This window comes from Lepisma saccharinum, chromosome 2, assembly GCF_977018435.1.
Source record: "Lepisma saccharinum chromosome 2, izLepSacc3.1, whole genome shotgun sequence".
NCBI lineage: Eukaryota > Metazoa > Arthropoda > Insecta > Zygentoma > Lepismatidae > Lepisma > Lepisma saccharinum.
The window spans coordinates 165548301-165561909 of NC_139230.1; the positions used below are offsets into that span (position 1 = coordinate 165548301).

At 40.3% G+C, this 13609-nt stretch overlaps 1 protein-coding gene across 1 annotated transcript in view; it reads left to right on the forward strand.

The window, feature by feature from the left end:
- Nucleotides 1-13609, forward strand: part of LOC145984560 (uncharacterized) — a 49156-nt gene that overhangs the window by 20490 nt on the left and 15057 nt on the right. Inside the window, exon 2 of the mRNA XM_083118211.1 lies at nucleotides 12996-13215. Within this exon, the coding sequence (XP_082974337.1) occupies nucleotides 12996-13215 (220 nt within the window). The remainder of the gene's footprint in view (nucleotides 1-12995; nucleotides 13216-13609) is intronic.

Here is a 13609-nt window from a genome sequence, read left to right on the forward strand (position 1 = left end):
AAATTTAGAACATCCACGCTTTATCGCAATTCGTCATTCTATTTGAACTTGAAGACACAAACATAAATAAAACACATGCGATTCTTCTTGTATTTATTTAATTACAATTAATGATCATTGATTGCGTGTAATTTTCTTGCAAGAAAATTTGCAGCAGAAAGTGACTGTAAAAGCAACTTACAGTTACTTTTCAAGTACCATTAACTGTAACTGAGTTACTTTTTTAAAACTAGTAACTGTAACACCAGTTCTGAGTCCGAATTCTTGGTAAAGCATCTCTGCGTCGAGTGATAGCAGTGTTTATAAACTAATAACTGTACTTAGTTTAATGTTCTACATTAAAGAACGGATCTGGATAGTCTTGGTAGCAAAAGCATCTCTCGAAAGACAGGCTGATCTTCCACTCTGGATGCTGGGTATCCAATGTGTGTTTCCGCTTCCTCAGTTGCTTCCTCGTCCATCCCCCACAAGACGGGAAGATGGATTTCGTGAGAGGAAGAAGGAAGATGAGCGGATCGCGTGACGCTGCGCGGCTAAGCAAGGACGTTCAAGGCCGTGAAGAATTAAAATCATCTTTACAGAACGTTGATGCGAAAACATTTTGTAGGTACATCCAAAAGGACAGTGGCAACAGCACTCTTTTAAAATTATCAACCAAAGTTGATAATAAGAGGTGGATTCTTATACTGAAAACCTCTAAAATAACATAAAAGCTAAATAATATTGAATATTGGTGAAATTTGAGGAGAGGATGTACTGAAAGAGGAAGAGAGATAGGAGCAATGTATATATATAGAGAGGGGAAATGGTAATTAAAGGCAGGGACACACCGAAGGGGGGGGTTATGGGGTTCAGAGTCAACTTTTGAGTCCATTTTTCAAAGCAAATTGGGTAAACGAATTATTTGCTCCATCTTAATAATCATATTTACATTTAAAATGTTTTTAGTAAGAAATCCCATCCCTTACAAAATTCCTTAACTAACTCTCTAGCCTTCTTAAACCCGAAGGTTTATTATGGCTGCAGCAACACAAGCCTTCCATCTGTCCCTATCCTGGGCAAGATCAATCCAATCTTTTCCATCCTTACCGATTTCCTTTAGGTCAATCTCAACGTTATGTCTCCATCTTCGTCTTGGCCTTCCTACACGTCTCTTATCATCAGGTCTCCCAACAAGAATTATGTAAAGTCTTCTCTTCTCTCTGTCATTCGTGCCACATGGCCTGTCCCCATAAGACTTCCTGATTTAATTATTCTAACAATATCTGGGTCCTCCTCCGTGGCCGTCCGGTCCAAGGCACCTTGCTTTGGAAGGCGGCTGCGGGACGGCATGGGTTCGACCCCGGGTTTAGTCTCCGGGAATTTTCGGCCTGTGTGTAGGGCCGGTGGCAACCCACCATCGTGAGGAAATTGGGAGCTTCGAATGAGTACGCATAATCTGATCGCGGAGACCTACTATAACGGCTGGGGATTCGTCGGGTTGACCACCCGGCTATTCCAAAACTAGTTGAAGATCTCCACGCTTAGAGGTGAGGAAGGAGGGAGACCGGCATTCGGTAGGTAAGCCAAGGCCTTCGTGGGCTGTCACGCACAGGATTATTATTATTAATAATGTCTGGACATGAATACAAATTATGCAGTTGTAAATTGTGTAACCTTCTCCACTCACCTGTCTCCTCATCCTTTTGAGTCCAAATATTTTTCTAAGGATTTTATTTTCAAATGCTCTTAAGGCCTCCCCGATGGCGCAGTGGTAGCGTCGTTGCCTTGTAATCAAGGGATCTCGGGTTCGATACCCGGTGGAGGCACATAGTGGTTCGGATCCCACTTTAAAACTGTAGGCCCAGTCCCGATTAGCCTTACTGTGCACAAAGTGGACTTAAAAAAATCAAATCAAGTGCTCTTAATTTATGTTCCTCTTTTAATGTAGCCGGCCCCCGTGGCAGAGTGGTTAGCACATCGCGCTACGACGCCAGGGGTCCCGGATTCGAATCCTGGCCTGGGCATGGACGTTTGTGAGTGTCAATTAATCAATTTCATCATATCATTTCTCATCCTTGTCTTCGCAAATTAGACAAAAGTAGCACAAAAAGCGAAGTAAAATAAAGCAATTCAATCAATCAATCAATCAAATCTTCTAATGTAAGGAACCAAGTTTAAATCCATGTAATAAATACTACAGGCAAAATTACTGTTTTGTAAATTTTAACAAAATATACAAAATTCGTTGGTTTACTCAATATTTAAGAACATAAGTACAAAAAAATAAGTCAAAGGCAGAAATGGGCATTTAAAACAAAATAAAACTACACAACAAACCTCTCATTAAGAGAAAAAGTCAAATTGATTTAATTATTTTATAGTTTCAAAAGAATTGAAGCAATTTATTTTCAAAGCAGGAACAACCCCTATATAAATGCACTAATTAAAACGGATGATGGAAGCAAGATGACGAATAAATAAAAACTATTGTTTGAAGGGGAAACTGTTTTTCGAAGGGGAAACTGTTTTGAAGGTCACGGTCCAAAACTATTAAATGGCAATTTATGCAGCAGTCTCTACAGGAATTTCATAAGGCGTGGAGAATATTATTCATTTTTTGGTAATAGATATGGTTATTGTCTTCCATTTTCTAGCATATCAGATTTCTTTTCTTGTATCCACCATAAACATCCTATCCTTTGAACATGTTTCACCCGCGGTTTGAATCGAGAATATAGAAAAAAAGTTCGGAAATAAGGTATGAAATATCAGAAAGGAGAATTCGTTTGTTTTTCGGTTATCTATGTAGGAACTTTTTCTAATGTTCATTATTGCAATTGGTCACTCACCCATATAAATTCAATTGGAAGTGATGCTGCTGTTTTCTACACTGCACATATACACCTTGCATTTTGCATATCTTCCTTGTTGGCATAATGTTGTCACGATTGTAACTCAGAAGATATGCGTTTCCTGCCGTATATAATCTAGTCTTAAAATATAGGCTTTCTTTTTTGATTTTATATGAAATATGATTGGAGAAATATAAAGTTGTTGAGTTTCGTTTTAAGTCCACGTTATACATATTAAGACTAACCGGGACTGGACCTACTATGTGCCTACACCCAGTATCGACCCGGGACCCATTGATTGCAAGGGTTACCACTACACCATCGGGGAAGCCAGAGAGAAATATTAAGTAACAAGGTGGTAAACATAACCAGACATTTAACGAAGCGAAACCAGTACACAGCATACCGTACACACGACAAAGACAAACGATAATGTCGTCCCAGTGTCACCAACAAGACACTTTCTCATATTACGCATACTTATGCCAAAGCAGAAAGCGTCGTAACGTCATGTTCCACCTTTGCATATCTCAGATTTAATTATCGTTGCGTAGTAAGGTTGCAGGCGTGCAATGGTGGGCGTTTTCGTTTACTCCTTTTTTTACTTTTCATGAACTGGAAAATAATTCTCTGTTTTGACGGCACACAGTGAAAGTAGGCTAACTTTTCCCTGCCATTATTGCGACGGTGGCCATTGTCTGGATCCTCGAAGGGAGTTGGTCTCCGTCTTCCTGTTCCTCTCTTGCAGGATGTAAAGAACAGCTCCTTTATTCGTGATGTTGAAACTGCGGAGCGAAGGAACGAGCCTCATGACACAGGCAATAAAGAAAAGGAATATTATACGTTTAATAACCTCATTGTGTACATCACTTTTATGTCTATTTGTCTGGAGAGCAAGACAAAAGCCACGCCTTGTAAGCCCAAAGCCATATGCTGTTACCTGGAGCTCACAATAGATCAAAGTCTTTATTGCCTGCCACAACCCATAACCAACCTTGCGTAGAGGAAACCTCTTCATCATATACTACGCAATTTTAAAAAATAGAACAGGATATGACATGTGATATATATATATATATATATATATATATATATATAATTTACCCAAAAGGTGTTCCTGTCTAAGATTTTCCGTGCTTTTTCCTCGGCAATTCAGAAAGAAATTGTATGGGCAATTCTGTCTTCAATTTCCGCCATCTGTTCACCTGAAGTGGAAATTGCTAGCGAGCAATGAAGTCCTCAGTCTATTGAGGCATTTCCAGTTATCCAATTTTCTGTATTTCCATGAGGACATTGCTTGCGTTTCATCTAGTGTATCAGATGTCTGATTATTTTTTTCTCGCAGTGGCGTGGAGTATTTTTTTTTCAAAAGTGTTACTGGCCATGTAAGCGACCAAGCCGAGACGCCACGTCGTCTTGCCTTTGGAAGCCACAATGTAGCCAGACCACGCCGAGTGAGAAGATTTCTGACATACAATAATTCTCACCAACGCGGCTGACTCAGTTTGCAGGAACCAAAACACAACAAAATCCCGCAGATATCAAGGAAAGAATCAGGGGCTCTTATGGAGAGACGTTGTATACGCTTTTATTTGCACTGTATGTACAGTACATTGTTTTCTGCTCCTCTTTTGATTTGATTTGAATTGAATTTAAAATTTTGGGTGCGTCAGCACTTAGGCTATTTTGAACCCGTCGCAATACACGGGGGCCAGCCCCTTACCATTACAAATAACAACTCTAACGTTGCATAAATAAAACCATAAAATATTCTGATTTCTGTTAAAAGCTGAGGCTGTAAACGGGCACTCAGCACACACAAGGACAAAAAACAGGAGAACACACACAATATTATACTGGCCATAGTGTTAGTCGCCAGAACCTCGTTCGTCTGCAAAATGCAGTCCAGGGTGTACTGCGTGGAAGTGAGGTTGACTTTTGGGCGCCTACGTGGATGGTACCACTTACACCTCGCTCCTCCTCTTTTGAGTACGACGCACATCTGCCCTCTTGGTCACGCTGGGACTCTAACCTGGTACACTGGAACAAGTTGCCGTAGGTAGCCGGGACTCGAAACCGTCACACTGGCTTTGTCCACAGTCGGAACTTGTACTACAGGGCAATGCTGCGCACGCGAAATGTGTCTTTTGAGTGACACTTCAAATGCACACTGTCTCCAAAATAAAACTTGAATCACACGGAACTGAAATTCCAGTAGGAATGCCCTAGTTGGTGCTGGACTGGCTACCCATTTGCTAGTTTTCGCCTCACACGATACTTGTTGCCATACTTGTCGATAGACTTTTGTTTCCATAAGACATTGCGCAGAGCAGACAATCTGTAAAAATGGACGAGCAATTTGAAGAATGTTCTAGGAGAATTACTGCTTTGTGCTTTTATAAAAAAAATAGAAAATAAAAGCATGGACTAGAGATTGGCACGAAAAAAATATGGAAATCAATGCGTACCGAAAAAGCTTTTTAATTAACTCGGGTATGCATATTCATGATACATGAGATTCGCAGGATTCATTCACAAATTTTTAAAAATATCAAACATATAATTTAATACACTTGTAATAATAAGAATTTTCATTTTCGGCTAATCATATTTGTCACGTACACATCTCATCGCTTTGCATAAATACCTAAACCTGAACACGAATGCACTGCACGTCATCTCTTTTCTTTTTTTTATCGAGAAACTAACAAAAACTGCGAACACTCGGAAACCACAGACAAAAAACTCCCCTTTGCAAACTCACAGATTATCTTCACGTGACCAAACTTTGCTCTGATTGGCTGTTCCACAGAAACCAGTCGAGGAAAGCCAGTAGCAATTAGAGCATGTCCTATTTCTCCAAACCAGTCAAGCAGCCAGCCAGGCAGCCATCAAATCCGGGCAGGTAGCCAGTTCAGCGCCAACTAACTGGATATCCAGTTCCGTTTGATTCGGCCTTTACTCGTGCCCACTAGCCCTGTCTCGCACGACGACAAACTGGCACTGTCCCTCCGGGCATCTCGGGTATCACTTAGCGAACTGCTGCACCGAACTAATGCACTGCGACGAACTGTTCTGGACGAAGTCTTGTCCAACACTGTTACAAACTGTCCGGGACAAACTCTTGCAACGAATTGATGCACTGCGAGCACCTTAGGCACACCGGCACCGGACGAACTGTATTTTGTGACGAACTCTAGCAACGAAGTACATGTGTCCGTGCGTTACTCCACGAACTGATCTCTACGAACACTTGTCCAAAACTGTTCTGTCCTATCTTGTTCACGAAAACTGTTCTCCTCTCCTATCGCGGGCTCCCTTTCTTCCCTAAAATATCCACATGCAGGGGGCAAGCCCTGAGTAGCCCTTTTCATTTGAACTTGGTCTTGCAGGCCAAGGTTTAAGAAACTGGCGGCTACCGACATACCCAACCTGATGAACGTTATCTTCGTGAGAAGTGAAAATCTATTTTGGCTGAAAACAGCATGCGGCTGTCGCCTATAAGCTCGGTAGGTGATGGTGAAAATTTGGACCGAAATAGCCACTACTATTGTTCTGGAAAGGTGGGAGATGACCCTTTTGGAAGTAAGATGTGGAATTTAGGTCAGATCTGGGATATAAGAATCTGCTTCGTTCCCACGAGAAGAAAAGTTTCCTTAAACGGGGATATGTGAGCTATATGCATCTTAAAAATAAATAATATAAATATGCACATACGTATACTTAATATAATTAGTAATAATATAATAGTGTTAATATGTACGGTTAGAGCCATCAGTATAATAATTATTCTGGTAGACGTTATCATCTAAACCCCCCCCCCAAAAAAAAACCTTTTTCGACCTAGATTTATGTTCATTTCGTTCCTTTCTTTCAATCCGCTCAGTGATTTAGCCACAAACACTCCTAGCAAGAATTACCACTCATGAGACAGTTACCACAATTCTTCATTTGTTTCTTTTCAAATTAGGCGGAAAGAGCAAGAAGAACCACACATATCTCGGGTCAGTTTGACGTTTGTCCAGTCAGTGAGCAGACAACAGAATTCCGCTCCTCCAGCGACAGTCAAATTGTGGAAGGGAACTCCAGCTGTAGTACGTACTACTGTTGCCAACTTAGTATTTTGGAGCAAGGTTTGTCCAAATCACGAATCGCACCAAGGAACTATATTTTCGTCTATTATCCGACCGGTCTCAGTTGTAGTTCAAGCCAGCCTTGGCTTTGCAGTCTTACTCTAGTTGCTTCAGAGAAATAGTACCCCCATGTTAGGCGGGATTTAGCTCTTTTCTGCCAATCCAATGTGACAACACTGACTTGTACCGGCAAGCCTGACCGGTAAACTGGGTCCCTGAATAGGCATATGAATAACCCCGTAGCACACTTTGCCCCAAAGTCTTTACCCGCTTTACCCTTGCATTGGCGCCCTCTCCTCTTGTTACCTCTTCAGGGTAGCGGAAACGGCCTCCCTCTTCGCTTCTGTCGGCTGCAGAAAAAATGTCTTCTGCAATATCTAATCGACGGCAAAGCTATTGATTAACGTATTTAACAATGTTGTTATTTTATTGAAACAACTTTTTAATTCTTCACATTTTGCTGTTACCTGCGGTAACACCGGATAATGCAAGCCACTCCTCTTGCATTGTAATAATAAAAACAATAACCTGTGGCGCAACAGCCCGTGAGACCCAGAGCCTAACTACCGACTGCCGGCTTCACTCCCGCTTGCCGAGATAGGAGATCATCTAACCAGTTACGCGGTGACGTGTGGTCAGCACGACGAACCCCTAGTCCTTGTTGTAGATTTCCGTGACCAGGTTATGCTACCCACTCGTAGCTCTCCAATTTCCTCACGATGGTAGGTGGCCACCAGTCCCAAAAACAGGCCGAAATCTCAGGAGAAAAGTTGTTACGCTTCCCCCCAAAGCTTGCGCCTTAAGCTCACATCACACGGAACTGGATTATTAGTAGGTATGCCCTAGTTGGCGCTGGACTGGTTACCAATTTGATAGCTTTCGCCTCACACGATACTTATCAGCGTACTTGTCGATAGACTTTTGTTCCCATACGAGGGAAGTTGTAATGGCGGCCGCGTGAGATGTAAACAATGTATCACTTCACATTTTTAAAAGCCGATAACTATTCAACCGAGAGGAATAACGTTTCGTACAAAACAATGGCGCTACTTAAATACATACTTTACAACGTTTACTGTAAACGTATGGAAGAATATTTTACTTGTTTCAAATGTAAACACCGTGCACTCAGCATAAATGGTGTAACTCAACGCGCCTTTCATGCTGTATACGTTATACATTGCTGGAGTAACACTCGGAAACCACACACAAAAGCGCTCCTTTGCACACTCACAGATTATCTTCACATGGCTTGAAACTTTGCTCTGATTGGCTGTTCCACAGAATCCAGTCGAGGAAAGCAAGTAGGAATTAGAACATGTCCTATTCCTCCAAACCAGTCCAGCAGTCAGTCAGGCGGCCATGATTGCTACCTAGAAAGTTAGTTCAGCGCCAACTATGGCATTCCTACTAGAAATCCAGTTCCGTGTGATAGGGGCTTCAAACCGTGCGGCCACGGTGCGGGACTTCTACATTGTAACTCTGGATCATTCTCCGGTCTCTTCGTTGATTCTTGACTACTGAGGAAAGTTTTTCTTGATTTGAGTCTTCAATTGAGCAGGTGGATATCCCTTTGACTTGGATGCTTTTGATTTTTATTTGGAAATGCCACTGTGATAATGCCTACATGTTGATTGATTTCTTCTGTGGAAGTTTGTTAAAAACATCCACTTGATCCTACAACTTTCATTTAGTGCTTGGCTTGTGTGTACTGACATGTATCAGACTTGACAAACACATCCACCTGGTGAGTAACGAGTGATGTGGTTCCCATGCGCAATCCGAGGCTCGAACAGGGGACCTTCGGCGGTAACATTTAAAGTCGATCATTTAACGCGCTCGGCCTCCAACGACGGCCTCATATACTCTCAGCGTTGGTTGTAGTATTTGTTTCTGAACACTGGATCTTTTTTAGCCTGCTCGGCTTGTGTAGAAACAAGAAGTGGCCAGAGTAAATCTCTCTCTGCAAAGAGTTCCGTAATCTGTCTCTGTACACCACCCCCGACCTCTCGTTCTTCGCCTGTTCGGCGGAACATGATCAAAATCAGTGACGGCACCAGCCTGAAATAATGGGGGGGGGGGGGCTACAGATTTCGCAGTCAAATTCTCGGGGGGCTAACCAATGCCGGCTAAAAGCTATATATTTAATACATTACTACGGTATAATTTCACGTCATGTATTTTACAGTCAGACGCAAAGATAAATTACCGAGATGTTGCATTTTGTTCCATCAAATACAAAAGTACTTTTAGACATGAATCTCTTATGTCAAATAAAATACAATAATTATATTGTTTTCTTTTCCTAACCCATTATTGAGTGGAATATCATCACAGACTTACTATTCATATGAACAGTACAAAATACACCATAAAAACTACACTCATATCACCTCGCTGGATATACGTACAAATACTACACGTAACATTATTTCCATGTAAAGAATGTGAATACTTTTTTTTTTTTTTTTGCTAAAATGAGAATATGAACCACAGTAAGAAACTACGATAAGATACGTCTGTTTTTATGAGCAGCTACAACCTTGTTTAAATCCAAAGATATTGCAAGCTCTTCAAAAGACAGAATAGATAGAGCACTCAACCTCTCGTTGCTAATTCGATTAATAGGTAAAACTTGATTTGCAGGCGTTGATGGAGGTATGCATATTTCAATAACACAAAGCTTATAAAGTTCGTAAAAGGCAATTTTGAATATTTCAACCATTGCAGGCAGCTGCTTTGAATTCCTTTCTGCCTCATAATGTGTCAGTGCCATAACTGTCAACATCACAACAGTAGGCCGCAGGGAATGATTGTAGCTTTCGTGCTTCAGAAAAGTGGCACTAACTTAAAGTAGGTATGAAGGAAACAATACCACCCTTGAATAGAAAGTGTGTTAATGATACAAATTCAGCTCCAATAGGAGACAAATACGTTGACATAAAAGCAATGAATATAGTTGCAACTCTTGCATTGGGTATTTTGATTAGTGAAAATAACTGCTTAAGATCATAATTTTATTTCAGAATATATCATGCATGAAAACTTATCAAAATTGGATCAATAGTTTTAGCTACACGGAATCAAATTTGACCACTACGTACAGTCGTGAAAATAAATACTCCCCCATAACACTATTGGTATTAAGGCTGTATGGGGGAAGTATTTTTTCCATGACTGTACACTCACTCTCAAATCTCTGGATATAAGTATAAATGCTACATGTAACACTATTTCTATGAGAAGAGTGTGAATATTTTTTGCTGAAATGAGAAAATTCATCACAGCAAGAAACTACAATAAGATACGCCTATTTTTATGAGCATAAAGGCTGATCAGAATTGGATGAATAGTGCTTCAAAGATTGATTCTCCTCTATGAAATCGTAATTGGCCACTATGATGGTACAGCAGAAATTATTTTCTAGCATCACAAATGATAATTAATTAATATATAGAACTAGGACTGCGAGCAATAAAATTGCCCACCGTATTACAATGATTAGTTGATTCGATTTGTATTCAGGTCCATTATATGCACAGTGGCTAATCGGGACAAGAGCTACAGCTTCTAGTGGAATCCGGAGCACTTAATGAAATGTTACCTCCACCGGGTATTGAACCCGGGACCGATTTTATCGATAGACTATCGGGGATCGGAGCCAAATTTTTAATATTTCCATTATTTCATATTTATTAAGAATTAGGTAGTTTATGTACTCTTTGATTCTTTAACATCGTATTTCTCCGTCGCTAACACTCATGTAATTGTCTGTACTCGAATGAGAAACTAACAAACAGAAAAGAAACATAACGCTTCTTTAGGTTTTGAACATCGTCCTACTTATAAAAATCATTTATCACGCCTGTTATACCTATTCCGAAATATAGTGATACGATTTATAGATGATAATAATTGTACGTACATAACTGTATATGCCAACAATCAAAGAACAATCTCACAGCCACTGAATACGTCCACATACGAGACACCAACATATTTCGTAGAAAGTTTGGTGACTCATGATTGGCCAATTACTTAGTATCAAATGATCAGTGGGCACTGTTATAGCTCTTTTCCAGTCTTACGTCGGGCGCTCTATATGCTGGTAAGGGAAGTGGGGAGCGGCCAATCCAGCGCGATAAGAAACGCAGCAGCTTGTAGAACGAGTAGTTCCTCCCCTCGACTTCGTATCTCTCAGCGCCACCGCTGTTGTCTGGTTGGTCTGAGCGTATTATCCGCTCCCTATACTTCCCTTGCCAGCATATAGAGCGCTCGCCGTAAGAGTAGAAAAGACCTATAGCTGATGATCTGCAGCTGACCCTCTTGATTTTAGAACACATCGTAATAAAGTACCCAGGTTGCGATCTAACCGAACTAGAAAATGTACTTGAACATTGTACTTGCCGCAATACAATGCAAGATATAAATGAAAAATGTAAACTTCTAATTTTTAAGTTTTCGGTCGAAATGCGTGTACCGTACTACAAAAATCTAGGGGGCTACACGGGAGGCGGCTTATCAACACATGTATGTCAGTCTTGTCAAGAAAATGCGAGTCTGGCTGGTTTCAGTCAGAAATAGCGAAATGTGATGCAATTAGTTCATATTTTCATGGATACACGCATGTGCAATCAAAAGAAATTGTTACGGATTCATACTGAAAGTTCCACGATTTACTGGTAGACAATACAAATGACGGTAAAATATAAAATAATGTTATGGTGTGCAACGTCATCTTTCAAGGAAGGGTATATACATTGTATTATAATCATATTGTATCAGCAGGTGTTATAATGATTCCATATGAGCAAAAAAAATTCTCCTTACTGTACATGAATCAAAAAGTTTGTTTTAGTCCACTTTATGCTCAGATAGCCTAATTGGGAGTGAACCCACATTTAAAGTGAGATTCAAACCACCGTGTAATATGTTTTTACTAGGGCCCGTTGATTACCCGGCAACAGATTTACCATTATGACATTGGAGGCCTTGTTCATAAAAACAAAGTCTAAGTGGTGTCGGTGAGGGCAGTGGCGCAACCACAGGGGGGCATGGGGAATCCCCCCCCAACCTTGGACGGAAATCGATAATAGGGGGCGCAAGGCTGGACAAACATTGACGGCCAAGGGCACCTGCAGGAGGCACAGAGGGGCAATCGCCCCTTTGGATTTCAAATTTTATGCAAATAAAAATACATTTCGTAAAATGTTCTTGCTCGCTTTGCTCGCAATACCTGCTCTTCTTATTTTTATCAAGTCCAGAGCTAGAGCCTGGGAGCCGACCCATCTAATAGCAAAAAGGTGTTGAAGAGAGAATGTCATGACTTCCCGTGAAATTATTTGCGCCATATTAAATCAACATTGTTTTCAGTTTGCAAAAAATTGGATCTAAAAATGTTCTTGCTCGCGTCGTTCGCAATACATAGTTGTTTTCTGTAATGCATTGTAAATTACAGAGAGAGAAACAAGACTTCTCTTAATTGACTGTCTTAAATGCATGAATAATTGTTTTGAGGGAAAGGAGCGTCACATTTGAGAGACAATTTATATAATTTTTGCTGTTGGTTTATTATGAGGTGGATGAATTGATTATGTAATGTATTTAAATAATACCTAGGTATATGTTCTACATATATGTATTAAATAAGCTTTGACTACGTACACAATTAGTGTTAGCATATTACGCATGTATTTTCTTATATTACGTCGCTCCATGTTGCATATGTTGCATGTCGTACGTGCAAGTTATACATGTTACGAGTATGTGTAAAAAAAATATTCGGAATGCATTTTCTGTCTTTCAAAAATACAGTTTGTTTGATTGTTTTCCATTATTAATGTGAAATTGAACGTTTTGAAAGTAAAATTCAAATTGTTTGTGCCTACACAAATGTTTTAGCACCGACTTCTACCCCCTTTTTACGTGATATACGAGAATAATAACGTCTTTGATACTACTACTACTACTACTACAATAATGATAATGGCATCCCTGCTCTGATACAAGTGATGCTTTCTTTTTACAGGTAGGAGACAGGTTGGCTATTGGGTTGTTGATGGCCTGTGCGTGGCAAGTCATCACGGAGGACTCTTCCACAGCTAAAAGGGACACCGAAAAGCTGTTGGCGAATCAGGATCCAGACACAAGCGCCAGCGAACTGGAGCCAGAAGCGCGAGGTAGTCCTGGAATTGTGATCCTATATTCCAAACATTCCCAAAAGGACGATTTCGGGAAAGATCCGTACGGTGAGTCTTCTTTGGCAATAGCGATTGCACGGGCGTTCTGAAGAAGGGGGAGACCGGGGAAGACCCGCTTTAATACTCTCTTCAAGTTGAAAACAGGTGTAAGGGAGTGGAGAAAAATATACGAGAGACGTCGGGCACTCTGATAGAAAATAAAATAATTCAGATTAATAGCTTAAGCTCCATATTTTCAAACCTATGAAATAAAGTGTAGCCTACATAAAACGTGCACGAAACTATCTAACAACATTTACATGATAACTTCAATAGTAATAAACTGATTATTAAATATTTCCATAGTGGTGTAGCTTTGTTGTAGTATTTAACTCATTATGTATATTTATGTATTCGATTTATTTCCTGTGGTACCAACCATTTCTAATAAGATTATTGAGAT